At 30.9% G+C, this 25,607-nt stretch overlaps 2 protein-coding genes across 3 annotated transcripts in view; one reads left to right on the top strand and one right to left on the bottom strand.

Moving 5' to 3' along the window:
- LOC145246062 (HBS1-like protein) overlaps positions 1 to 13,478 on the top strand; it is a 141,652-nt gene extending 128,174 nt beyond the window's left edge. The window contains exons 14-17 of one of the 2 annotated variants that reach the window (XM_080107904.1): positions 762 to 865; positions 4,496 to 4,596; positions 8,976 to 9,120; positions 12,774 to 13,478. In XM_080107904.1, the coding sequence (XP_079964030.1) occupies positions 762 to 865; positions 4,496 to 4,596; positions 8,976 to 9,120; positions 12,774 to 12,788 (365 nt within the window). In that variant the 3' untranslated portion in view covers positions 12,789 to 13,478. The remainder of the gene's footprint in view (positions 1 to 761; positions 866 to 4,495; positions 4,597 to 8,975; positions 9,121 to 12,773) is intronic. The other variant, XM_080107905.1, reaches the window with a different exon arrangement.
- A 3,204-nt stretch (positions 13,479 to 16,682) lies between these two features.
- LOC145246064 (protein KTI12 homolog) overlaps positions 16,683 to 25,607 on the bottom strand; it is a 63,813-nt gene continuing 54,888 nt past the window's right edge. The window contains exons 7-9 of the mRNA XM_080107906.1: positions 25,371 to 25,433; positions 20,640 to 20,708; positions 16,683 to 16,860 (exon numbers count right to left, since the gene is read on the bottom strand). Of these exons, the coding sequence (XP_079964032.1) occupies positions 16,717 to 16,860; positions 20,640 to 20,708; positions 25,371 to 25,433 (276 nt within the window). The 3' untranslated portion in view covers positions 16,683 to 16,716. The remainder of the gene's footprint in view (positions 16,861 to 20,639; positions 20,709 to 25,370; positions 25,434 to 25,607) is intronic.

Here is a 25,607-nt window from a genome sequence, read left to right as displayed (position 1 = left end):
AAAAGTCCCTCAATGGGGGTCCTGGATATGACCTTAAACTATATCCAGTGGTGAGGCCCCAGCTTGTGGGCTTTGGGGAGTGTGGAGCCACCCTTTAATTACTATTGCTCCCAGGTCCACTCTAGCGTAAGTATATGTTTTTATTTGTATGATTTAAAAAAAAGTATAATTGTAATAATATTAAGCTTGATTATAATAGTCAACAGAATTGAATTGTGTATGGTTTTCAATTCAAATTAATTGAATAATTATAATAATCGTAATGATCAATCGGTTTTTTACACTTAGTTTAGTTTCGTACATGCAAACATGTATAATAGTTTATAATTTATTGAGGTTATTTTCATAAGTATGCATACAAAAAATAGAATTAATAAATTTACTTTTCATTTTCGGGTTTTAATCATGTCAAATCAAACTTCATTTCCTTTTGATGGATTAATGGTTGCTTTTTCTTCTGGTGAGAAGGGCATAATAGATCCACTGATTGATATCACTGTTAAGTGATTGATTTTGTGCTATAGAACGGATACTGTCAAGAATTGTATAAGTCAAATAAATTAAAGGAGTAAACGGGTTGATATGCCGTAAAACAAAAACAACCAACCAACCAACCCTCTCAATAACCAATCATCCATCATCGTCACCGACAATAAAGATATATTGTTATATTTTCATATATAAGTATGTTGTCAGTCTTTTAAAGACAGCAAAAATACAACAATTTGTCACCATGAATTTTTTTCATATATTTATTTTAGGCAATTTCCTCTGTGATATTAACAACCCTATCAAGTCTACAACCCGAATCCGAGCGAAGGTTGTTGTTTTCAATATAGAAGTACCAATTACAAGGGGTTATCCGGTAAGTAGTTCTTATTTATTTATTTGGTTGATGGTTCTTTTTGATTATTGTACAAAGATAGAGACATCCTCAGTGTAATAGAAGAAACTACTCACAAACATGGCAGCACGTGTTCGGCATGTCAGGTGCAGGAATTATGAAAAGAAAAAGTAATACAGAACTTGTATTTGTAGCTGGAATTTTTTTATATGTGGCATTAATTTGAATATGAGGGGACTAGCTGCTTTTAGGAGGGCGAATTGGGGAGGGCAGAGAATTGAATGTTTGACAGCTGAGAGAGAGAATATCAAAATATTTTCGGAAAAATGATTAAGACTTATTTTTCCGACCTGGAAGTTGCTGATATTGAAACTAAAATCCCAAAAGGAAAACTGACAAAACTATTTCATCAACACCGGAATTCACACCAACAAATCTCAGCTTTGATATTCTCTCTCAGCTGTCAAACATTCAATTCTCTGCACCTGACATGCCAAACAGATGTGCTGCCATGTTTGTGAGTAGTTTCTTCTATTACATCTTAATCTATGCATATATTTCAGACTGCTTCACAAACATTTTAATTTGTGTTATTACTAGCAGTTAAGCCTGGCTTTGTTCGGGCCCTATGTACTGTTCATAACTTACCCTACGTGTGAATACACTTTATGTAAGATTTCAAATGTTTAGATCAAAATTTGTCTGAGTAATTTCGTAGAGGCCGCAGAGGTCATTTTTTTTTTTTTTTAACTTTGGCCCCAATTTTGACCTATTAATATTTATTATTTTTTCTCAAATCAAAATACAAAGTTTTAGCCATGTCCATGTCTAAAATTTCAAGTCTTTAGACACAAAATTAGCAGAGGAATTTGGTAGAATCTGCAAAGGTCAACTCTTTCAACTTTGACCTTTTGGCAGCCAAAATTTCGCCTCCAAACTGATTAAAATGCTTACTGCATGTCTGAATATCTTTTATGCATAAATTTCAAATGTTTAGACTCAAAATTGGCTGAGTAGTTTGCTAGACACCGCAAAGGTCAAACCTTTTGAACTTTGACCCCTTGAAAGCTCAAATTTTCGACCCAAATCGATTAAAAAAAAACTTGCCCTATCTTTGAATACTCTTTATGCAAAATTTCAAATGTTTAGGCCAGAAATTGACTGAGTAATTGGGTAGGGATTGCAGAGGTAAAATGTTTTTAAAACTTTGACCTCAATTTTGACCCCTTAACATTTATTTTTTGGGGGCTCAAATCAAATTAAAAAGTTTGATCCATGTCTAAATAACCTACATTTAAAATGTCAAGTGTAGACCCAAGATTGACGGAGGAGTTTGATAGGGTTTTCAAAGATCAAATCATTGAACTTTGACCCATTGACAGCCAAATTTCTGGCTGAAACGATTAAAAAGAATTTCCCAAATCTCAATACCCCTCAAATCTCGAGTCTCTAGACTGAAAATTGACAGTTATTTGGTTTTCACTTTTATCGATATAAAGATATTTTAACATCTTAAAATAAGATTACTTACAAAACAACTCCAGCAAGGCTGACGGATGAATAAGGCCATGAATTTTGTGACAATTAGGAACAGTTTCAGGGTTTGCACAAGCTTGAAAAGGCTTTATTTCTGTTATTACCTTAAAAAAGGTCTTGAAAATCGTATTATTTATATTCAGTAAAAATTTGTGTAAGAATATTAAAATTGAAATAAATACTATTAAAATATTTTTGAAAGATTAAAATACTATTAAAATATTTTTGAAAGATTAAAATACTATTAAAATATTTTTGAAAGATTAAAATATTTTTGAAATATTAAAATACTATTAAAATATTTTTGAAAGATTAAAATACTAATAAAATATTTTTAACTATTAAGAATAAAATCGAAATAAATAATAAAAATATTTTAAAAATATTAAAAATGAAATTGAAATTCTTTTGAAATTGCATCATATTATTCCCAGTATTGTTGATACAAGAGTTATGTCCCTTTATCGCAAGAAATTACCTGATGTTATCCATATACTTTACAGATTTTAGCCGAAGGGGAATTCAAAATCGAAATAAATACTTTTAAAATATATATATTTTTTTTTTTAGTTTTTTGGTTTATTATATCATTCTTTATTTATCAAATTTTGTTTTTAAAACTTAAATTTTGTCTGGAGAAGGCCTTGAAAAAGGCTTGAAAATGGACATTAAAAATCTGTATGAATCCTGGATCTTGGGTTTGCAACAGTTGAGGACAGTGTCTGGTTGACGACAGTTGCGAGTTGAAGACAATCAAAGGCAGAGTGTGTCTCGGAGGAGATGGATAAATAAATTGATCAACTGGCTGATGAACATAACATCAACAGTATATGTAAATATCGACCGTAGTATGTAGAAGGTGGATGTTGTCACACACGCGCCCAGAGTGAATTTGATATTTACAGAATGTGTCGGAGTTTGTATTTTCTTTTGCTTCCCCAGTTTTTTTATTTTATTTTTATATACTTGTGAGTCAGTGCACGCCCTCGGCAGTTGCCTATGCGTGGGAAACGACAACGACATGACTAGAATAAGAAGACAAAAGAAAAAAACATCTCCTCCCACTTCTTCCAAAAAAAAAAAAAAGAGTTCTTGTCCAAAATTCCCTCTATATTGAAAAACAAAAACAAAGAAAAATCTGTATGATGTACACACCCATGATAAAACAAAAATATCATATTCCAAAAATTGTGTAAATTAATCAAGTAGTTATAGTTTTATAAAAGAAAATCACGGTACTTGTACAGCTTAATCAAGACATTAAAAAATAAAAATATCGGAAAAAGGTTATAATGTACATATCCGTTTTGGACTGAAGATCTCAAAAAATATTTCACTTAATTTGATCAAGTAGTTCTCTTTTTTTTTTTTCTTTTTTTTTTTTTTTTACAGCGGAAAACACGTTTTTATGAGAGTGCAATGAATTTTTTGAACACTCCATGGGGAGATAACTCAGTTTAAAGCACCGACACTCCCTCCCCATCTTTAATACTAGCTTTTCTTCCTAAAAATTGAAACATGACTAGCTTTTGCTCGGTATCATAACAAATTGTTTTTGGGCTGTAAAAAAAAAAAAACTACTTGATCAAATTAAGTGAAAAATTTTTTTTCAGAGAACTTCATTCCATAACAGATACGTACAATATAACTTTTTTTGGTATTTTTATTTTTTAATGTCTTGATTAAACTGTACAAGTACCAAAAGGACTTTAAAGCAATTAATGGGAATTCATAGGTATTACAGCAAAAATCTTGCAAGTTTAAATTATGTTCAGTTATCTCCCTTCGTTATTTAATTTTTTATAATAGTGGACAAGACAATCGTTTTTCTGTTTCTCATAAAGTTTTATTTTCTTATTTAAAAATAAAACTACTGGATGAATTAACGTAATAATGTATATCATCCAGATTTTTTCTTTTTGATTTTTTTTTAATATAAGAGGGATTCTGTACAAAGACCAAAAAATCTGCTTTTTTTTATCATGGGGTTTTAACCCTGATAATAATGGAAATAATTAAAAGAAAACTTTTTTGCAGTACCAAAGATCAAACTTTTCTCTTTGCATGAATATTTCTACGCGTTGATAATGGTGAGCAATCTGTTATCATTTTCAGAGTGTATTCCATTATCAAGCTTTGACGGAACCAGTCATCTGGAAACGGCTTATTGCGCAAGTCCATAAAAGCAGTGGAGAAATTGTGAAAAGTCGACCCAAGTAAGTCTTCTTTAGAAAAATCACTTTTATAATTTTTTTTCTTTTCTGACAATTTTTTGAGATTAAATGTTGTTATACATTTTATATATATATATATATAAAGTGATGGGACGATTCAAAAATTTTTCCCGATTTCGATACAATCACCTATTCTGATTCTTTTCAAAATTTGTAAATTTTTACATTTTTCAAATTACTGTAAAAACTTTGCATGATTTTTTGCAAGCATAAAATTACACTTAGCGAGGAAGGAGTACACCTTACTTAATATTTTTCAAATGTTTTGCAATTGATTGAAAATCGGGACACGTGTAAAGAATTATTTTGATTTTAAAACAAAGAAGAAATGTATTACTTATCGTTATTATACAAAATGCTATTTGGATCGCTTTATAAATAATTAAAAATAATCGACGATTGATATGTAAAATAATGGTATAGGAATAGGATCATTAACAAAGCCTCCTCCCAGTTTAGAATGAGTTTTTAAATAATAACGTTACTAATTAGAAAACCCTTAACATGAAAATGGCAGGCAGGATGTTTGCTATTTTGTGCCTTTCCTCTATCAAAGAATGTTTATATGTTCTATCCTATTTATACAGATTTGGTTGATCATTAGATTAATTTGTTTTACTATAAAAAGAAAAAAAACAAGACGCATGTAATAAGAATAATAATGACAAAATTATAGATTAACACACTCCTTAATTTTTTTGAGCTCAAGGAGTAATGTATTTTAGTAAAGGAGATAAGTTTTTCACGGTTTAGTAGATTTTTAACAATGGTTATTTTGTAGCGATAAAGGCACTTGTTCTTGAAATTTAAAGAATTTAAGTCGGTTGTTTTTTTTTATATGCACAGATGTTTAATGCATTAGTGGTGTCAATAGCAACATCAAGGAATGGGATTTGATTTTATTCCTTTCATGTAGTTCTGTGGTTAATTTAAGAGTTATTTTGGAGAAGGTGCCGAAGATGACATATTTATTCATCAGTTCTTTACCACAAAAAACTGTTTTGAAAACAAAACAGCATTTTATCTCATAGCTCCCCAGAAGTGTTGATCAAACACCACTTTCCTTTTCCCTGAAAAAAAAAAAACAAGAAGAAAATTGTTCCTTATCTTAGATCTAGTTCTTACTCCAGATTAAATTTTTAACTAATATCTCTATCTCTCTCTCCATATATATATATATATATATATATATATATATATATATATATATATATATATATATACATACACACACACACACATACATACATATATATATCTATAATATAAAGCTGAATGTGTGTGTGTCTGATCACGAATAGGCTCTTATATGGTTGACTATTTTAAAAAACTGAATACATATAATGATAGAAGATGTATCAAGACACAGGAATGGGTATGTTTGATCTGGCAGAACAGTGGTCCATTAAAATTGTGGGGTCTGCGTTCGTGCCTGGTCCACAAAGTATGGAAATAAAAAATTTTAAAATTAAAAAAACCTTCACAAGTGTTTCTGATATAGATGTACATAAGAATACTTTGATAAGTATGTTTTAACTTAAATAAGGATGGTATAATAAAATTGTGGGGTCTGCGTTCGCGCCTGGCCTCCATAGAATGGAAAGAGGCACAAACTTTAATGGAGACTTTTCATATCTATCTGCGTAAGTATACTTTGATAATTATGTTTCAGTTTGAAGAAATATGGTATAATAAAATTATGGGGTGTTCGTTCGCACCTGATCTCCATAGAATGGAAATATGTCACAAAGTTTAACAAGGTTTTTTTAATATAGATCCACAGAATATTGTGATAAGTGTTTCCAGTGTGAACAGGTATGGTATAATAAATTATGGTGTTTATCTATTTTATTTTTACTTTCATCATATTTTGCTTTGGTTTTGATACCCCCAAATTCAACCAAAATTTACAACCCTTCCTTTTCATAACCTATCATACTTTCATAAATCAGAGTCCATTTTCTGTAAGCTGTTTTTAAACCCAGTCAACGATGGGTACTTTTGCTAGTATATATATATATATATATATATATATATATATATAATTCCAAGTTAATAATTTCCAGAGGTGAAGTAACCAATGAATTTTAATAAGGTTACTGCAAGAGAGCTCAGTACTGAAGTAGGGCAAGATATACTTTTTATTTGATTTACATAAGCGTTTATATGTCGCTACACAGTCATGATTATGTTTCAGTCAGCTAGTTATAAGTAACTAGAGACCTCTTCAGGTTATATAGTTTATACAAAAGTGAAGTCCGTAACCTATTATAGACGTCACTTTACTTTTCTTATAATAGTTTGGCAATAAAAAAGCAATACATAAATTAGACTTGAGAGTCAATGGGGATTTGCGAATGGGATTCCTCACTTAGTCTTTGGCCATTAGTTTTACATTGTAAAGGAATAATCTATGAAATAAATAAATATGTAATATGTAAATCAAGAGAAATAATTAAAAAAAAAAACATTTACCAATATTCTTTTAACAAACAACTCAAAAATTCATGTTATTTTTACAGAAGGTTCTTCCATTTTGTGCTTTGTTTACGTTTGGTTAATGTGTAATATCTCTTCTGATATACGATAGTTTATCTTTTCTGTCATCAGGTAGTGAAAGAGTAATTCTAGACTTATGCAATTTAAATTTTTATCCAAATCCAGAGTGCTTTTTTTTTTTTTTTTTTCTATATGGAGGTCACCACTTGTCAAGGCCCGGAAGCCACTCGGGGATAAGGGTTATTGCATGTACAGTAATCAGTGGGATAGTATCGTAGTAATTGTTTGTATTGGAGATTTGATAAAGTGTCTTGCTTAGGGGGGGGGCGATTCATCAGGAATTTGTTTATGTTGGACTTGAAGACGTCCATCAGGATTTACTTTTTTTTTTTTTTTTTTTTAAAGTCAGCTGGATTTTCCCCACATTAAAACCGCCCTTGTGTCTAACTCTGCCCTCATGGGAAGACAAGCAAAGAAGGACTGTGTTCACAGAACATTTCCTTTTTAAAAAGCTTTCTTGAATACTAGCAGAGCTACCCAGCAGTGCACAGTCCATAACTCTCTAGCAGAACATGCCACACATATATACACACAGAGAAATCTTTATATAATAGATTCCTTGTGGAATTAGAATTTCTTTTTCCAAATTAGCACGTAATAATATGGAAAAACCACTCCCCCCCCCGCTTCATCCCGGGCAACGCTGATGAAGAATATACCAACTTTGTAGGTCTTTGTTTTGTAGTTTTTTATTTTTAGTTGCACATACAAACATTCACACACATCTTCAAGTGTCTAAGGTTTCCCTACACAGGGGTTTATCAGGACAGCCTGGCATGAGCGTACTTTTTCTCCAAAAGTGAATCCTGACTAAATATTAAAAATCGCAAAGTATCCGTGGCCCAAATAACATCTCCTCAGTATTGCTAACACACATTAGCTTTTACTAAGAATGGTGCACCTTCTCTAAGTGCTGTTGTCTATAGTAACAACGCGAAGCCTGATACTTCACCAAACTAGATGAATTCTTGTCCTGGAATCTAGTAAGATCAAGAGACTACAAGAAAAATTTACAATAAGATATTTAAATGGTTAATTGGGGAGGAAAATTAATATTCTTGACTTCTTTACGGTGTTTGATTGGTAATGGAGAACTTTCATGGAATGTTCAAATATTTATGCGTCGCGTATAGAGATGTCACGTATAGAGATCAAGTGTTTGTCGCAGGTAGGGAGCCCCCTTGATTTCTATGAACTTCAGCTGAAGTAAACTGAAACAGAAAGAAAACGGACAACGTTTTTATATGATAGATTATTTATTAGAATATTTTAATAATTGCTACTTGTTTACTTTCTGACCACATATCACTTGTTCGTATATGAAATATCTTAATTCCTTTTGGTCTTTATTTAACCTAGTAATTCACTCTTGTTCGTCTGTTCGTGTTTTTCTCAATAACCATGTTTTTGATTTTTTTAAAATTCAGCACAAACATTAGTCATGGCGAAAGTAAATATTTGCTTGAACAGATTTTCCGGGATAACTCTGGTTGCCCTCCTGGGAGCCATTATAGGGGTAAAATTACCCTAAAATTGTTTGTTTGTTAGCACTTTTCTCAATAACCACTCCTTGGATTTTTTTTTAAATTTTGATCAAACATTAGTCATGGTGAAAGTAAACCTTTTCACTCGCATGCTCGACTTGTTAATGAATAAATTCAATGAAATGTGAATTTATATTCATAAAAAAAATAATATTAACTAAATCAAAAAAATCCTCAACATCATTATTTATTTGATTCTTTGATTTTGTTTACTTTACGTTTTTTTTTTTTTTTGTTTTTTGTTTTTTAAACGCTCAGGTGTTTGGGTAAGAATTCTAGTGCCATTGTTGAATTGGAATTTGAGCGACCCATTTGCATTGAGCAATATAAAGACTTTAAAGAACTTGGTCGTTTCATGGTGCGCTACGCTGGCCACACGATTGCTGCGGGCTTGGTTGAAGAGGTACACTCATTTTTTTTTTTTTATTGGAAATTTCAAAAATGTATGATTTTTCCTTGTTTATTTTTGTTATATATATATATATATATTTTTTTTTTTTTTCAGAAACGATGAGCATTTAAAATAGTGTGTGCGAATTTGAGATAAAAATTTAATACTTGTATTTTCGGCTCTCTTTACGATCAGCAGAAAGTGTGCATTATTAATAGGGCTATGACAACAGCATATTCTTTCATTGTTTTGACTCTCAAGTACATATCCGACACAGTTAATCAACCGAGAACCACACCACTCTATATAAAAGCATATAAGATATCAACGGATACACACTCGAGAGTCAAAACAATGAAAAGAATATGCTGTTGTCTAATGCCTAATTATTAATAATATATAACACAACGTCTGTATGTGTCATGTTTGTATGTTGCCTATGAAAAAGATTAGTCTCTGCATAAAGTATATTTGCAGCCATAGCCCCCCCCCCCAAAAAAAAAACTAAAATAAAGCAAAATCTGTCTGATGTAATCCGTCACGAAAAGAACATATCATACAACAAAAATCATGTAAATTTATTTTTCAAAAGTAAATCATTTCTAAGCGATTTTGAGTTTTTTCCAGTACCCTCCCCTTCCCGCTGCTCCTCATGTTAAGAATTGATTTCTAAATCTTGCAAGTTTGAATTATTTTGAGTTATCTCCCTTGTTCCTTCAGCCTATTTTCACAATGGCAGCACAAGATTGTCGTCCATCCTTTAGCCATAAAATTTGATGTTCTTAACAAAAATAAAACTACTTGATCAATTTACATGATTTTTGGTTTGATATTTTTTTTTTCCATCACAGGTATGTACATTATTATAAATTTTTCTTTATTTTTATTTTTTCAGGAGGGGAAATTCTGGATAAGCACTGTGTATTCTGATTTAAAATTTACCGGGGAAGAAAATGGAATGGAAGTGAATTATGTGGGCTAACCCTTTTTTTTTTTTTTTTTTTATTTTATTTATTTATTTTTTTTTTAAATAAAAGTTAAATTGTATGTATCAAATTCTCTGGGGAAGACAATGGAAGTGGTTCCAAATCTGTTATCCTTTGCGTGCCAAATATCTACGTGCTCTCCTTGTTTGGCACAGAACTCCATTAATATGGCATAATCACGTTGGCACACCAGTTTTCATTAGATCACTGGTTAAGCAACGTTGAACCTAGTCAGTACTAGATGGGTGATCATTTGGAAATACCAGGTGCTGTATGTAGGAGAATGTTGACACCTCCCTGCAAAATGATAAAAAAACTTGTGTGTGCCTACTTTTCTAGATCCAAGATTCAAATTTAAATTTCAAAAGAATGACATGGAAAACAATATTAAGAATTGGATTCTACATTTACTTTTTACTGATGATGATGAAACAGAATCAGTAGGAAACATTTCTTCAAGCTCTGTTGAGGGTTAAGAAGATCAAAGTGAAAGTAAAACCGTATCTTTTTCAAACCTGTTTGATGAATTAGCTTCAAATAAACCTACAGTAACAAATCAAAACTTAGAGCAGGTTGAAGCCAAGTTAAATCTGGAGACTGCAACTACAACAGAAATACAAAATCACAATCTAAACTCAAAAGGAGTAAATCCCTTATAATTAACTGCACAAAAGAACTTGATCATTACGTAGCTTTACAACTATACTCAAGAGGTGATGATCCATTTCAGTGGTGGAAGAAGACACAGGAGACCTTACCACTGCTGAGTAAACTGGCTTCAAAATATTTAAGTGCACCACCTTCATCTGTGGAGAGTGAGAGGCTTTTTAGTAAAGGTGGTAATGTGTATTAACCTATGAGGAACAGGCTGCGTCAGGAGATTAGAGGAAGTCTAATGTTTCAACATTACAACTTAAAAGTATTCAACTTTAAATATTGAGGAGACAGGCAGCAAGAATAAAACAGGAAGTAGAACAGCAGCAGCAGGTGCAGAACTTCAGTTTATAGTTATTTACTTGAAGAATTACAATTTGTAGTTGATTTGTAATTTCTTTTTTTCTTGTTTAATCATATTCATTACAGAATTGGAAATTGTACTTTATATTTTGTGATTTTATTCAATAAAGGCAAAAAGCCATAATAGTGGCCAGGCACTTAGTAAATGCTAATTTAACTTTATGTTAATGTGTTAAAGGGATCTGATAAGTCATTTGGCATTGGATGAAATTGTTTACATTTAATAGGAAAGAGAAAAGTAATTAATCAACAAATCAGCCAATTACCGATTAATCAGCAAAATGATCGATTAGTTCAATTACCTCTGATTAATCAGTACATCCATACTTTTAATTTATAGTCTAGAACTATCACAACTACAGAAACAAGTGTTCTGAAAAGATGCTAAGCCTATATTTGTGATTTCAAAAATATCTAAATAAAACAATGTGAAATAATAAAAATGAAATTTATTTTTTAAATCGATAGTTAATTAATGAGATGTTCTTTTGCAAATCAATATTGAAATTAGTTAATCTTATATATGATCATTATGAATTTGATATTTTGACCTATTTAGGTTCTTGTCTAGAATTCCCCCCTATATTAAAAAAAAAGAAAAGAAAAATCTGTATGGTGTACGTAGCTGTAACAAAACGAAAATATCATATTTCAAAAATTACATAAATTGATTAGTTTTATTTTTATAAAGAAAATTATTAAGTGATTAATAGAAATTCGTTGGCACTACAATATAAATGTAGTAAGTTTGAATTATTGTAGAGTTATTTCCCTTTGTTTTGTATTTTAAAGATTATTTTCTAAAGCCGCTATTCTGTTACTCATAAAACTGAACTTTCTTATTTAAAAATAAAACTACTTGATCAGTATATGTGATTTTTGGAATATGATATTTTCGTTTCGTCACAGGTATGTACATCATAGAGATTTTTCTTTATTTTTGTCTTTTTAATGGGGAGGGGATTCTGGATAAGAACCGTTGGGTGTTATGCATAAATGGGTTAATTTCACTGCCAGTGATATGAATGGCTTCAGTTTATAAATAACGGAATTTTAAGCAAATGTCGTAACCGACAGACCATATTTTCTTTTTATATAAAGTGTCAGTTTCCAAATTATTAAAAGTTATTAAATTGTAATTTTCTTTTTAATAAATTATTTTGAAGCCTAGCTTTCAGAAAAATGAAAACATCTTGAAGCAAAATATTATTTTTTGTTATTGTCTTTTTTAAATATTCAAAATACAGAACCGCATTAAGATGTATTTTCAAATTAACCATTATTTCGATTAGATGCACAGAATATTAATTGCCAAGAAGAAGCAGATATGCCTTACTAAAAATAATTTTGTTTACATTGTTTATTTTTTTTTAATTTCTTTAAATATTCACATATATAACAATGTTTTCAAAAAATATGATTTGTTCTTATTTAAATATGTCAAACTAAAAAAAATGTGATAATACAACTAAAAGTTAAAAATTTTTAAATATTTATTAAATACAGACTTATTTTAAAAAAAATAATCGACCAATAGATACAATAAAAGAATTTATCTTTAAAAAAAAAAAAATGGCATTGCCTCTTTTTTTTTTCTTCCAAAAACGCAAGTTTTATCACACTCTTCAATTGAAAATATTGTTGATTTGATTATCTTTTTAGATCCATCCCTTGTAAAGATCCGCCAACTGAAATTCAACATAGTGGTTACTATGACACCAGGAAGACTTGACTTATGCTGATAAATTGGACCGAAATCTCAAAATTCTCTTGGATTCAAATTCTAAAACAAAAACAAACAAAAAAAAAAAAAATCTACTTTGTACTCAAATTTTTTTGTGTTGCATTTTTTTTTTTTTTTTTTTTTTTTTTCATTTGGGGTTTTTCCATTTTTTTTTTTTTTTTTTTTTTTTTTTGGCCCTCCCCCTTTTTTTTCTTTCCAGAAATAATTAAAGGTTTTATTATCAACTCGGACTCAGGATTATTCGCCAGATTTCTGTTCTGTAAAATGAATTCTGACTTTTTTTTCTTTTTCGAATACAATTTCAAAAATATAGCTGAAAACAATTTTTGCAATGTTTCAGTTAAAAGTTGCTTGAATTGTATTAAGTTATTTTTTCTTCCTTGGAGATTTTAAAATCTTGGTTGCTTTAATTTAAACAAATCAATGATTAAAAAAAATGACCAAAAACATTTTTGGATAAAAAAATTATTAAAAAAGAAAAAAAAAAAAAAAAAAAACTTTCTATCCAGTTGTTTTGGTTGTTTGATAAAAAAATAAAAAATGGCTGCCGTCAAAACATCTTTTATTTTCCTGTTAAATAAAAATGTTTCTTTACTTGGTCAAGAAACTGCAATGCAATACGATTTCTGAAATTTTTATTTTTTTGTTTTTTTTTACATGTTTTGCAGTGTGTACATCATATAATTATGCCAATGTCGCCTGACTACCTTAAGTGCATACACCATGGTGTTTCTCCATCTTGTTCTGGCCATGTCCAGTATTGAGTGTTGATGAAATATTAAATTACAATTTGCATACACAATAAGAAATGCAGATATTGTATGAACACGACTTGTTGAATGTTGTATTGTTAGGCTCCCATTGCTGGAGTGCACACCTGTGACAGGGTTAGATAAGAATGAAAAAAAAAAATGAATAAATAAATTCCCCTTTTCCTTTACTTTTTTTTATATACCAGCTATGGTAGTTAAAGGTTCTTTCAAAAAGAAATACATTGACGGCCAGACCCGGATCTGTCCATTCCACTGATTGTCCGAAAACGAACCAGTGGCCTGGTCAAATCTACATCCGGGTTGATAACATATTTAGAAGCATTTTTTTTGGACTGGGGATTCTGACTGGATCCTCTCACCCCGGCATTCCCAATTGAGAGAGAGTCTCGTCTCGAGATTCTTGGCGAAGAGACTTTGTCTTTAATAAGAGGAGAAACTTTGTCATTTGTTGACACGGCCCACGAAAAACTTAGAGAATTTTTCTAAGTAGAGACTCTTTTCCTGTATGCGGCCGCTAATAAAATTCTACGTATTTTTCCATGTAAACGTCTTTGTTCTCTGTATTCTTTTGAATCGGCTGACGCATATACCCCCCCCCCTACACACACACACATACATACACGGTAACCGGTTCATAACACCTCAGCTAAACTTTTTGTCTTTCAAATTTAGGATCTCAGCTAAGATTAACTCTGTCATATGACCCTTAAACCTTTAAAGCTCGGAGCAAAATGTATCTGTTCTGATACTACACTTAATCTTTTCTGTGATTGGTCGGTGAGAAGGAATCATTTTAGAGTGAGACAATTCAAATTTTTGTTCTCAAAAAGTGCCCGTTTTTGAGGAAATGGATTTTCCCCATATTAAAACTTGATCTTTCTGGCCTCTCTTCCTCAAACAGCCTGTATCCCTCAAATATATTTACTTTTAACTGCAAATCAGATACGACTGATTATCTGTTAGCTTCTATCAAAAACTGGCCGCATCTGCTTTTTCCTCGGCTCACCTTCCCCACTGCTATCCAGCCACCTAGAAAAGGTAACAAGTAACTGTCATTGGATCTGTGGTACTCAATGAAGCAATCAGTCTTTTCTCGGTAGTTCCAGCATTGTGGGGGATGGGGAGCAATCCATAGTATCTGGTACTTCTTGCTACTGGACGTTCATCAGAGATTTATGTTTGGCTAAGGAGTAACGTAAAGTAAAGAATCCGTTTTATATGCTTGGTTCTTCAACATCCACCCATAACCAATTTATTTGTGGGAAGAGTCCTCAGTTCTACTATTGTAATAGTTCCATCTGACGCAGATTATCCAATAGATACAGGAATGAAAGGAACAAAAGTAATTATCCCCCCCCCTCCGTCCCTGGTTTCCAGTGCAAACACGTCTTGGAATGATTACCAGAAGCACAGCCTTCATTCATCCCAAACAAGGCATATTGCCACTTAGTAACAAGTAACTGGGATTGTGTTTAACAGGGGACTGTGGGGAGTTGAGCAGCGAGATATTTGTTCACAATGCATTTAAATTTCTGCGGGTTAGTACAGTCAGGGAAGCAAGAAATGGGGAGGGAATTCCAAAATCTAACAGTCCGGGAGAAGAAACTATTAAGACTCTCGAAATACTGGAGAAGCCGGGCAGATATGTTTTTAATCTTTAATTATCATTGGTGTGCCCAGGTGACGGCAAAAAAACCTTGCTGAGAGAAAAATTAGATTTGTGATTTTCATAACAATGAAAATCGATGACACTATCATTTTTTTTGTAAATTGTACTCTGAAAATGGAATGACTCCGGTTTCAAGACTAAGGATGTTTATAGTTTGAGTACAATGCATGCGACCCAGAGGTCACAGAGAATGACCTTTCGGGACTAGAGCACTTGCAGATCTACAGGTGCACTAAGGGAGGAGGAAACCTCCTGGGGTGACATAATTGGATACAATTGGTCCATGGACCAACCTCGGTCTCACCCCTCTCCTGAGTATATGAACAAGATGCAGAGTCAAAACCATCAGTTGAGGCAGAGTTAGAGCGCAGTTGGTTGAAGCTAAAATTGGGAACAGAGTTGTTGAGAGTCTGAGACTGTATCTCAACTTGTAAAGAGTCGCCACACCCCTCTCTTCCCACATCATCCCCACTGCAATAACGAGAGAAATCTTCCTATCAACTCAGCTGAATCTGTCAAAATCAACATTGAACTATGGACAATTATATATAACTATATATTTGTATATCTTATCTTGAATTTAATCAGTAGAATAGAGCACCAAGTTGTTTTTCCTTCTAGCCGACAGATCGACGAAACGACATATCAAGCCGATTGCGAAATTAAGACCAACCAAATCGATTGACGGGTCCTGCCACACTAAGACATCTTGTTGACCTGCAAAGGACGGGGTCATATTTTGGTTCTGTGACTGAAGTTTGACTCCTATGTGACAAAGGGGTCCCTTGGGAAGGGATCACTTCACACCGGAAAGAACTAACTAAATAGTTTTCTATCATTTAAAAACATGACTCATTTGTCATATCCTTCGACTGTTTTGTATACAGATTTTAACAACCCCCTTCCTTCCCTTCAAATTCATGCTACCCGTCTCGGGGTACAATTGTTTGCAGATTAAAGATATCCTGAAATGCAGTAAAAGTGACTCTTGTCAAGATTCAAACTAGCTAACTTAATCGTTACTGATGTAATATGTAACAGTTTTTTACCATCATCAGTCTGTCACCTGCATCCATTACAACTATGCACCCCCCCCCACCAAATAAAAAACCTGCAGCATTCTGCATGTTAACCTATATATGGTCTCATTTGTGTTGGTTCGAAAGGTCTATAGCTGAACTGCCTCAGAGTTAGAAGTATGTAGGTCAGGTGAGGAGTGGAGTCTGCGAATGAAAACAAAATAAATCGAACCGAGATATTACTAGCATTACGTTTTCAGCAAAATAATATGCACTAATAAAGCCAGAATGCAACTTCAAAAAAATTTTTTTTTTTTTTTTTTTTTTTTTTTTAAATAAAAACTGAAAATATGACAAAAGTAAAAATTGTATAAAAAATAATTTATTGAAAGACAAGTAGTTACGTAATGTAAGTATTGAGGTACGCAACAAACATGGTTGCCAGTCGTTGTGTATCTTCAACCGGATGCATCTTTGTGTATGTGATAAATTGACGTCGATGTCTGTGCAATTCAGAAGCTGTCAAATGCCGATTTAAACAGATCTGAATCCTATGGTTAAGGTTTATAAAATTTCAGCTTCAACCAGAAATATAATTCAATGCCATCAATAGAACTATTTATTCATCCAAGCATGAAAAAAATAAAATTCATACCATAAGTAATGCTGTTTGATAAATATAAATTTATAGGGACAGTAGAACCTTAGGATATGGTGGCCCTAGGATACGTTTTTTTTTTTCAGGTTACGATGTGGAATACAATGTTTTTCAAGACCCAGTTTACAGTATTTGTCTCGTCTTACTGTGTTATTTATAATGTTATTTGATTTTGTTACTAATTTTTAATGCTGTATCGCAGGGTTCTACTGTATAATCTTTCTCTTATGGTACTTGTTCAGTTTAATCAAGACATTGAAAAAATTAAAATATTGAAAAAAAAAAAAAAGAGATATATATATATTGTACGTACCTGTTATGGAATAAAGTTTTTATACAAAAAAACAAAAAATCCCTTAATTTGATTAAGTAGTTCTTTTGTTGTTTCTTTTTTTTTTTTTTTTTGTACAGAGGAAAATCAAATTTTAATGAGATTGATCGTGCAGCAGACATCTTACCTATTTTGCAGACGAGGAGATGGGTGCCTTTAAATGAAAAAATGATTAACAAAAGACAAAATGAAAAAAGGACAGAGAAACTCTGTAAAATAAGTGAAAAAAAATATATATATATATTTTTCTAGGTATTTTTTCTGTCCAGGTTTCAAAATAATCTTGTAAAATTTTGACGACTCCAATCACTGCTTAAAGTTTGTCTCCTCTGGCGCCCTCCTCCTCATCCATGAAATAGGTAAGATGGCCGCGACACAATCAATGTCATTAACATTTGATTTTTGTCTGTAAAAAGAAAACTACTTGATCAAAATTTTTTTTGTATGAAAACTTTATTCCATAATGAGTATGTACAATATAATTTTTTTCAATATTTTTATTTTTTAATGTCGTGATTATACTAAATCAGTAACTCTAACATAAATAAACTTTGGTTCTTGTCCAGATTAAAAAACAACAAAAAGAACAATCTGTATGATGTAACTACCCATGATGAAACGAATATATATATATATATTTTTTTTAATCCCATAAATGAATCAAATAGTTTTATTTTTAAATTAAAAAAAAAAAATTCTACATTATGATATACATGTCAGTGATGAAATAAAAAAATCATATTCCAAAAATGATGTAAGTTGATCATGCAGTTTTATTTTTGGAAAGAAAATAATTTTAAATGATTAATGGGGATTTGTACGCCTTACAACATAAATCTCAAAAGTTTAAATCACTGAGTTATCTGTCTTTTTTTAGATTGCTTTCAAAATGGCCACCTTAATGCTACGAATAGGATTTTATTTTCCTATTTAAAAATAAAACTACTTGAGCAATTTACATGATTTTTTTGGAATATGATATTTTTGTTCTGTCACGGGTACATACAACATACAGATTTTTCTTTATTTTTGTTTGTTTAAAAATGTTAGAATTTTGGACAAATCATGAAAACACATTAAAAAAAATGATTTGAAATATGATTATTCAATGAAATATCAATTTTGGTTAACTAAAAAATGGTAAAAATTTGCAAATTTAATAATTAGATTAACTAAGATGACAAGTCAATTTTTCAGATTAGTTTTAAGAATTTGGTTTCCCTAAAACAATCACAACCAGTTTCAATTAAGAGAATCAAAATTCAGAAGAAAAAAAAAACATCTTGCCTTTCCATACGTTTTTTCGCGCAAGTTTCACTTTTTTTTTAATTAAAACTGATTTGTCGGTTCAATCCAATTGATTAACTTATTTGTAAATTTTATTGTTTTAATTTTTTTTTTTTTTTTTTATCAAGATTCACTGATTAAATATCTTTCAAATTTTTAACTAGCCACTTAACTCTTTCAAAGCATAGTACGGAAAATCCACAGACTGAGAAACATATTTAATCAACAAATATGTTTTGATGAAACTGATATTTTTCAAGATAAAAAAAAAAAAAAAAAAAAAAAAAAAAAAAAACTAATTTTTTTGCACTGTCAGAAAAACCAATAACACACAAATATGAGTTTGTTAACATTTCAATGAAAATAGTGTTAATTGTACTTTAAACTAGCAGGAGGCGCCCACCCTTACCTTATAGTAAAATACGCTTAAATATATTTTAACTCCTGCAGATTTTCTATTTATTATTACAAAGCCAATTCTCTATTATATATATATATAGTACTGATTTCAAAAGTTAAATGAAAAAAAAAAAATGATTAAAGTGCCATCAGCTACAATTAAAACTAAAACACTTAGTGCTTCAGTCGCATTGTCTACCGTTTGAGCTAAGCCAACAAATAAATAAAAAGATTTAAATTTAAAATTAAACCACTTCAAGCTATGAATGAATTTGTGCATGTATAAAATAAAAATGTCAAGTTGAAATTAACATTTTGCATTTCAAACTTGTTATCCATCCATCCAAACAAAGACTTTACTTATTATAAACCATCGTTTGTGTATGATTACTATTTCCTGTTGATTTCAGTGTTATGTGACCAGTAGTTTAAGAGTTTACTGGTTAAATATTTACCGACACATACATTTGTTTTATTTATCTCATTTGCATCGGTTCTATATCTATATAAATTGATAAATACTAATAAATACTCAAACAGTAATATTGTGCTACATAGTTCAATACAAATAATAAAATCATATTGTTAGAGACAATCTTTAATTTACTCCTCCAGTCCAGCAACTCTTGGCAGACAATGTTTTTCTCTTGCTCTGTTTCTTTCTAATGATCCTTTTTTTATACACAACGTTTTGTTGACTTCTGGAAGAACCACTGTACATCCAAATTATGAGTTTCTTTCCCCCACTACTACAATAATCATATTATTATTATTATAAGGATATTCTAAAATAAGGCTACATCAAAGAGAGGTCACTCTTACATTCTTGTTCAAGATTGCCAGATTGATTTCTTTAAGGCCAAATTTCATGTATTTGGCCTTTTTGAAGCAGTTTGGCCTTCAAAAATTATATTAATACGTACAGACCAAAAGAGGAACCAGCAAAATATTAGACATTTTTACTATTTATTCAAAGTATTTTTTTTTTTTTAATTCACTTAGGAAACTTCTGCAAAACTTAGATTTTAAAATGAAACTGTTTTTTGTTTCTAAAAGAAATTTATTCTGTTCCAAACCTTTTATGGAAATCACTCCAGACAAGACACGAAGCCACTTGATGTGAGCTGCTAACAAGAATGAAAGAGGATTCTCGCAAAGACGATCTTGAAAAGACCAAGGCTGTAGGTAAGAGGAAAACAGTCAACAGAAAGTCATGGTTGCAGTTTTTGGAAAAAATCTACTGGAATATGAAATTGTATTACAATGTGGTATCAAAAGAGCAAATTGATGGAAAACTTTAAAAGAACATAGGACAAGGAATAGATCAGATAATTTTGAAGAACACACGTCATAATAGTATTTATAGAAAAGACTGAGACTAGTGACAGGTTACAGAGAAGAAAGAATAAGCGCAATCAAATAAGATATGTTTTTATACCTTAGCGAGAACCCTTAAATGGGTCAGATTCACTCGGCCTAATATGACAACAATCCATGATCTGATAATAGATTTGTAGAGGTAGAGAATATGTCTCAGCTGTGAGAAAGCGTTTGGAGCGATAGAGAGAACGGACTTTACAAGAAGCTGAAAGAGCAACGGATGAGTTAATGCAGGACAGTCAAAATTTCTGTTCAAATCAAAGGATACCTTTTCTTTGACATCTGCAATCGTCAGCTGATCCCCTTCCACACTTGTCGCCTGAGCCTGCAGGATTGCCTTAAAGAAAAAAAGAATTCAGTTTGGATTCACTCATTGAATAATACAAGTTTAACCCGGATATAAGATACCTACTCTCCAGATGATACGGCTCCCTTGTATCAGTGAGTCTTATATCCGGGTTACCCTGTACATTAACACAGGCTCTAATTTGGGACCAGAAAAAAATCTGTCTTATATCCATTGTTGTTGTTTTTTTTTTTTTTAATATTCAGGTCTCTTATATCGGTTACACTGTAGTAGATATGTTTAAAAAAGACGACAACAAAAAAAAAGTTCAGAACATTAAACAGTCAAGAACTCATAAGTAGGGCTGTGACAACAGCATATTCTTTTCCTTGTTTTGATTCTTGGGTGTATATCCAATAATATCTTATATGTTTTTATGTAGAGATGTGATCCTCGGTTGATTAATTGTGTCAAACTGTGTCAGATATATACTCGAGAGTCAAAACAATGAAAAGAATATGCTGTTGTCATATCCCTACTCATAGGCAAAAAAAAGAGAAACAATTTATAGCAAATGCATCACCAATTCATATACTTATATAGTGTGGATGGAAACTAAGATTTATTTCAAATTTTTATTTCAATATGTATATCATTGTCACAGAAAAACATAATTGGCAACAGAAGTGATTGATGGCAACTTTAATTTACTTTATGCTAAAAAGATAGTAAATAAATTTTTTAAAAAACAAAAAAACATTTCTTATCCGATCACTAACTGTAAATACGAGTGGAAAGAACCTCCACCCTCAAGAATTTTCATAAAACCACATTATTGTAATAGAGTGGCGAGATAGAAATAAGTGGCCATAGTTAGCATGCGCCTGTTGTAAGGAAACAGTGGCGTGCATATCTATTTGAGAATAAGGCAAGAGCTATTATGCAAATTTTGGTGCTGTTAGGAGTTCAAAATGGTTGGATAAAAGGAGAAAGATGTTTTGTTTGGCAGATTTTGTTTTGAACGCTGTGGTTGCGAGTGTTTTATTGTTGGTGAAAAGGGAGGAAAGGCCTGCTGCTGCTAATGCGAAGAACGAAAGTTTTTGTCGCTAGTGAAAAGAAAAGAAAAAATCTGGTTTGAGTGTGTGTTCTTTAAACTTGAAATAATTTATGTGATTGAAACAGGAATGAATTACCTAAATAGATGTTTCTGTCATGTAAGTTATAAATATATCTTGCACATGTAAGTTATAAATATATCTTGCACATGTAAGTTATAAATATATCTTGCACATGTAAGTTATAAATATATCTTGCACATGTAAATTATAAATATATCTTGCACATGTAAATTATAAATATATCTTGCACATGTAAATTATAAATATATCTTGCACATGTAAATTATAAATATATCTTGCACATGTAAATTATAAATATATCTTGCACATGTAAATTATAAATATATCTTGCACATGTAAATTATAAATATATCTTTCACATGTAAATTATAAATATATCTTTCACATGTAAATTATAAATATATCTTTCACATGTAAGTTATAAATATATCTTGCACATGTAAATTATAAATATATCTTTCACATGTAAATTATAAATATATCTTGCACATGTAAATTATAAATATATCTTTCACATGTAAATTATAAATATATCTTGCACATGTAAGTTATAATATATCTTGCACATGTAAATTATAAATATATCTTGCACATGTAAATTATAAATATATCTTGCACATGTAAATTATAAATATATCTTGCACATGTAAATTATAAATATATCTTGCACATGTAAATTATAAATATATCTTTCACATGTAAATTATAAATATATCTTTCACATGTAAATTATAAATATATCTTGCACATGTAAGTTATAATATATCTTGCACATGTAAGTTATAATATATCTTGCACATGTAAGTTATAATATATCTTGCACATGTAAATTATAAATATATCTTGCACATGTAAATTATAAATATATCTTGCACATGTAAATTATAAATATATCTTGCACATGTAAATTATAAATATATCTTTCACATGTAAATTATAAATATATCTTTCACATGTAAATTATAAATATATCTTTCACATGTAAATTATAAATATATCTTTCACTCACTTAATTGCTGAAGAAGTTAAGTGATAATCTCAATCGCTATGTTGCTTTCTGCATCATACAAGACATAAATATGGAAATAAAATTCTGAAATGAAAAATCTTAGTTTCCAGGCATTAAAAGTATATGGGTCAGTAGAGAATTTAATCGTACTGTACTTGCAATAAATTCTTTTCTGTTTTTACTTTTTAGTTAACAAGTTCTCGACTGTTACTTATTCTGTACTTTATCCACCTCTCCAAAATTGTTAAGAGGGCGTTTCTCATTTCGAATTGTAAATATACATTAACATTCATATTCAGGAAGAACTTAATTGCTTCCTAGACGCTGTCCTAGAATGTTTAAGGTCTCTCTGTACAGCGGCGTGTCAGGACAACCTAGTATGAGAATAATTCCCCCACAAGTAAACCGTGACTAAATATTCAAAATAATAAAGTATTCAAAACCCAAATAAAATCTCCTCTGTATGACCACCCTACACTGGCTTAGACAAAGATTAGTTCACCTTCTCTAAGTGACGTTATCCATAGTAACAACACTAAACTGGATACTCCTCCAGACTAGATGAATTCTTGTCCTGGAACCCAAAGAGACCAAAAAGAAATATATACTATAACGTAGATAACTGGCCAATAAGTGAGAGGAAAATTAATATCCGTAACTTTTTTTTTTATTTAACGTTTGGGAGATAAAAGGAGTGGTTAGTTCTCTCCAAATGGAACAACTTAGACACCAGGGCCGGAAAGGGGGATTGATAAGTCAACGCCCTAAGATGAGAGGAACTCTGACCTGCAAAAAGTTCCCGGGCAGCCCCCTCGGCATTCGCCAGTAAGGACGCCTCAGATGATTAGCAATAAACTACTTCCCCCTACAAGTAAAGTCAACGTTTAAATAAATAATATAAACAAATAAGTTTTGGAATTTAAAAATAGCTTAACCTCGAACAATCTGACGTAAAGATAATTTTAAGCTGACGCGTATCTTAGGAGGATACATGATCAGTGAAAGTTGTAGTTCAAAAGGAAGCGAGTCGAGGCAACAGACTTAGAGATGCGATTTAGAATGGAGGTTGTAACATACAACTTAGTACATTACTAACTTTGCTTTCATATAAGAGAGTTTTCATATTTAGTCACAGTTTACTTGTTAAGGAAAGTATCCTAATGCCAGGTTGACACTTCAGGATGGTGTCTAGTAGGCATTCAACTTATATTCATATATGTGTGTTATATATGTGTGTCAGAACAATATTAGTACCGTTGGTTTCGAATCAAAACCTATAATAAAAAAAAAGAAATAAAAAAATCTGTATGATGTACCCAAGACAAAGCGAAAATATATTCCAAAAATCATCAATTTTATTTTCATAAAGAAAATCACTTTTAAGCAATTTATGAGAATTTGTAAACACTGCAACAAAAACTCGCAAGTTTGAATTATTGTTGAGTTATTTCTCGTTTTTTTTTTTTTGGGGGGGGGGTCAGATTATTTTCAAGATAGCAACACGAGGCAGTCGTTCCTCTCTTATTCACAGAATTTGATTTTCTTAGTTAAGAATAAAACTACTAGATCAATTTACGTAATTTTTGGAATATGATATTTTCATTCCGTCATGGGTACATATACAGATTTTTCTATATTTTTGTTTTTTTAAATACAGTAGAACCTCAGGATACGGCATTAAAAATTAGTAACAAAATACATTACAGTAATATAATACACAAGTTTATAATCAAATAACGTTATAAATAACACCATAAGGTAGAGCAAATACCATAAACAGGGTCCGGAAAAACATTGTATTCCACATCATAACCTGAAAAAACTATATCCTAGAGCCATTGTATCTCAGAGTTCTACTGTATGAGGGAATTCTGGACAAGAACTGAAATACTTGGCCAGTGAGAGTTGAGGACTTGTGTTGCATAGAGAGAAATGCTAACAACATCAGATAACTATTCAGTTACTTTTTTTTTTTGCATCCAAGTCAAACTAGAGAGTAACAAATGATAATGGATGTATAGTTCTTATTCAGAATTCAACCTAATAACAAAACAAAAATCGTACATAAATAATGTATGAACCTGTCACAGTACGAAGATGTGATATTCTAAAAATCATGTAAATTGATCAAGTAGTTTTAATTTTAACTAACAAAATCAAATTTTATGAGGAAGCAAAAAGGGACTATCTTGCAGCGCCATCTTATACAAAAAAACAAAGGCAAATAACTTCACAATAATTCAAACTTATAAAAATCAGTCTTGTAATGCTAACGATTTCACATTAGCTGATAAAAATCATTTAAAAATGATGTTTTATATAAGAAAAATCTATCTGATCAATTTACATGATTTTTAGAATATGATATTTTTGTTCCGTGACACATACATACATCATAAATATTTTTCTACAATTTATTTTTTTTAAAAAATGGATGTACTAACTTGGAAACTATTATGATACAAATGGCTCAAAAAGCATTGTTTGAAAACTTCCATAACACAACTTTTCTACGCACATTGTAGATTTTGAAATGTGCCGTTCGAAAAAACAAGTTATGCTTACCTTAATTGTGCTTTGCGTGACACGATCCAACTCATAGAGAAAGTTTGTGGAGGATAATGGTTGCTGAAATATAAAATTTTTAAGGTTAAACTAATTTATATTCACTGCCTAAGTGGTATTACTACAGCATTTGATTATGTCAATTTACATAGTTTCTACGACTTTTAAGCAATTTATAAGAATTTGTAGACACTGCAACAAAAACTCAAAAAAGTTGAAAGTCTTTATTTCAGGCCA

Source organism: Euprymna scolopes, chromosome 23 (genome assembly GCF_053919585.1).
Source record: "Euprymna scolopes isolate OS-2025 chromosome 23, ASM5391958v1, whole genome shotgun sequence".
In the NCBI taxonomy this organism is placed as follows: Eukaryota; Metazoa; Mollusca; class Cephalopoda; order Sepiida; family Sepiolidae; genus Euprymna; species Euprymna scolopes.
The sequence above is the reverse complement of the archived record's forward strand: the minus strand, read 5'-3'. Positions and strand labels throughout refer to the sequence as shown.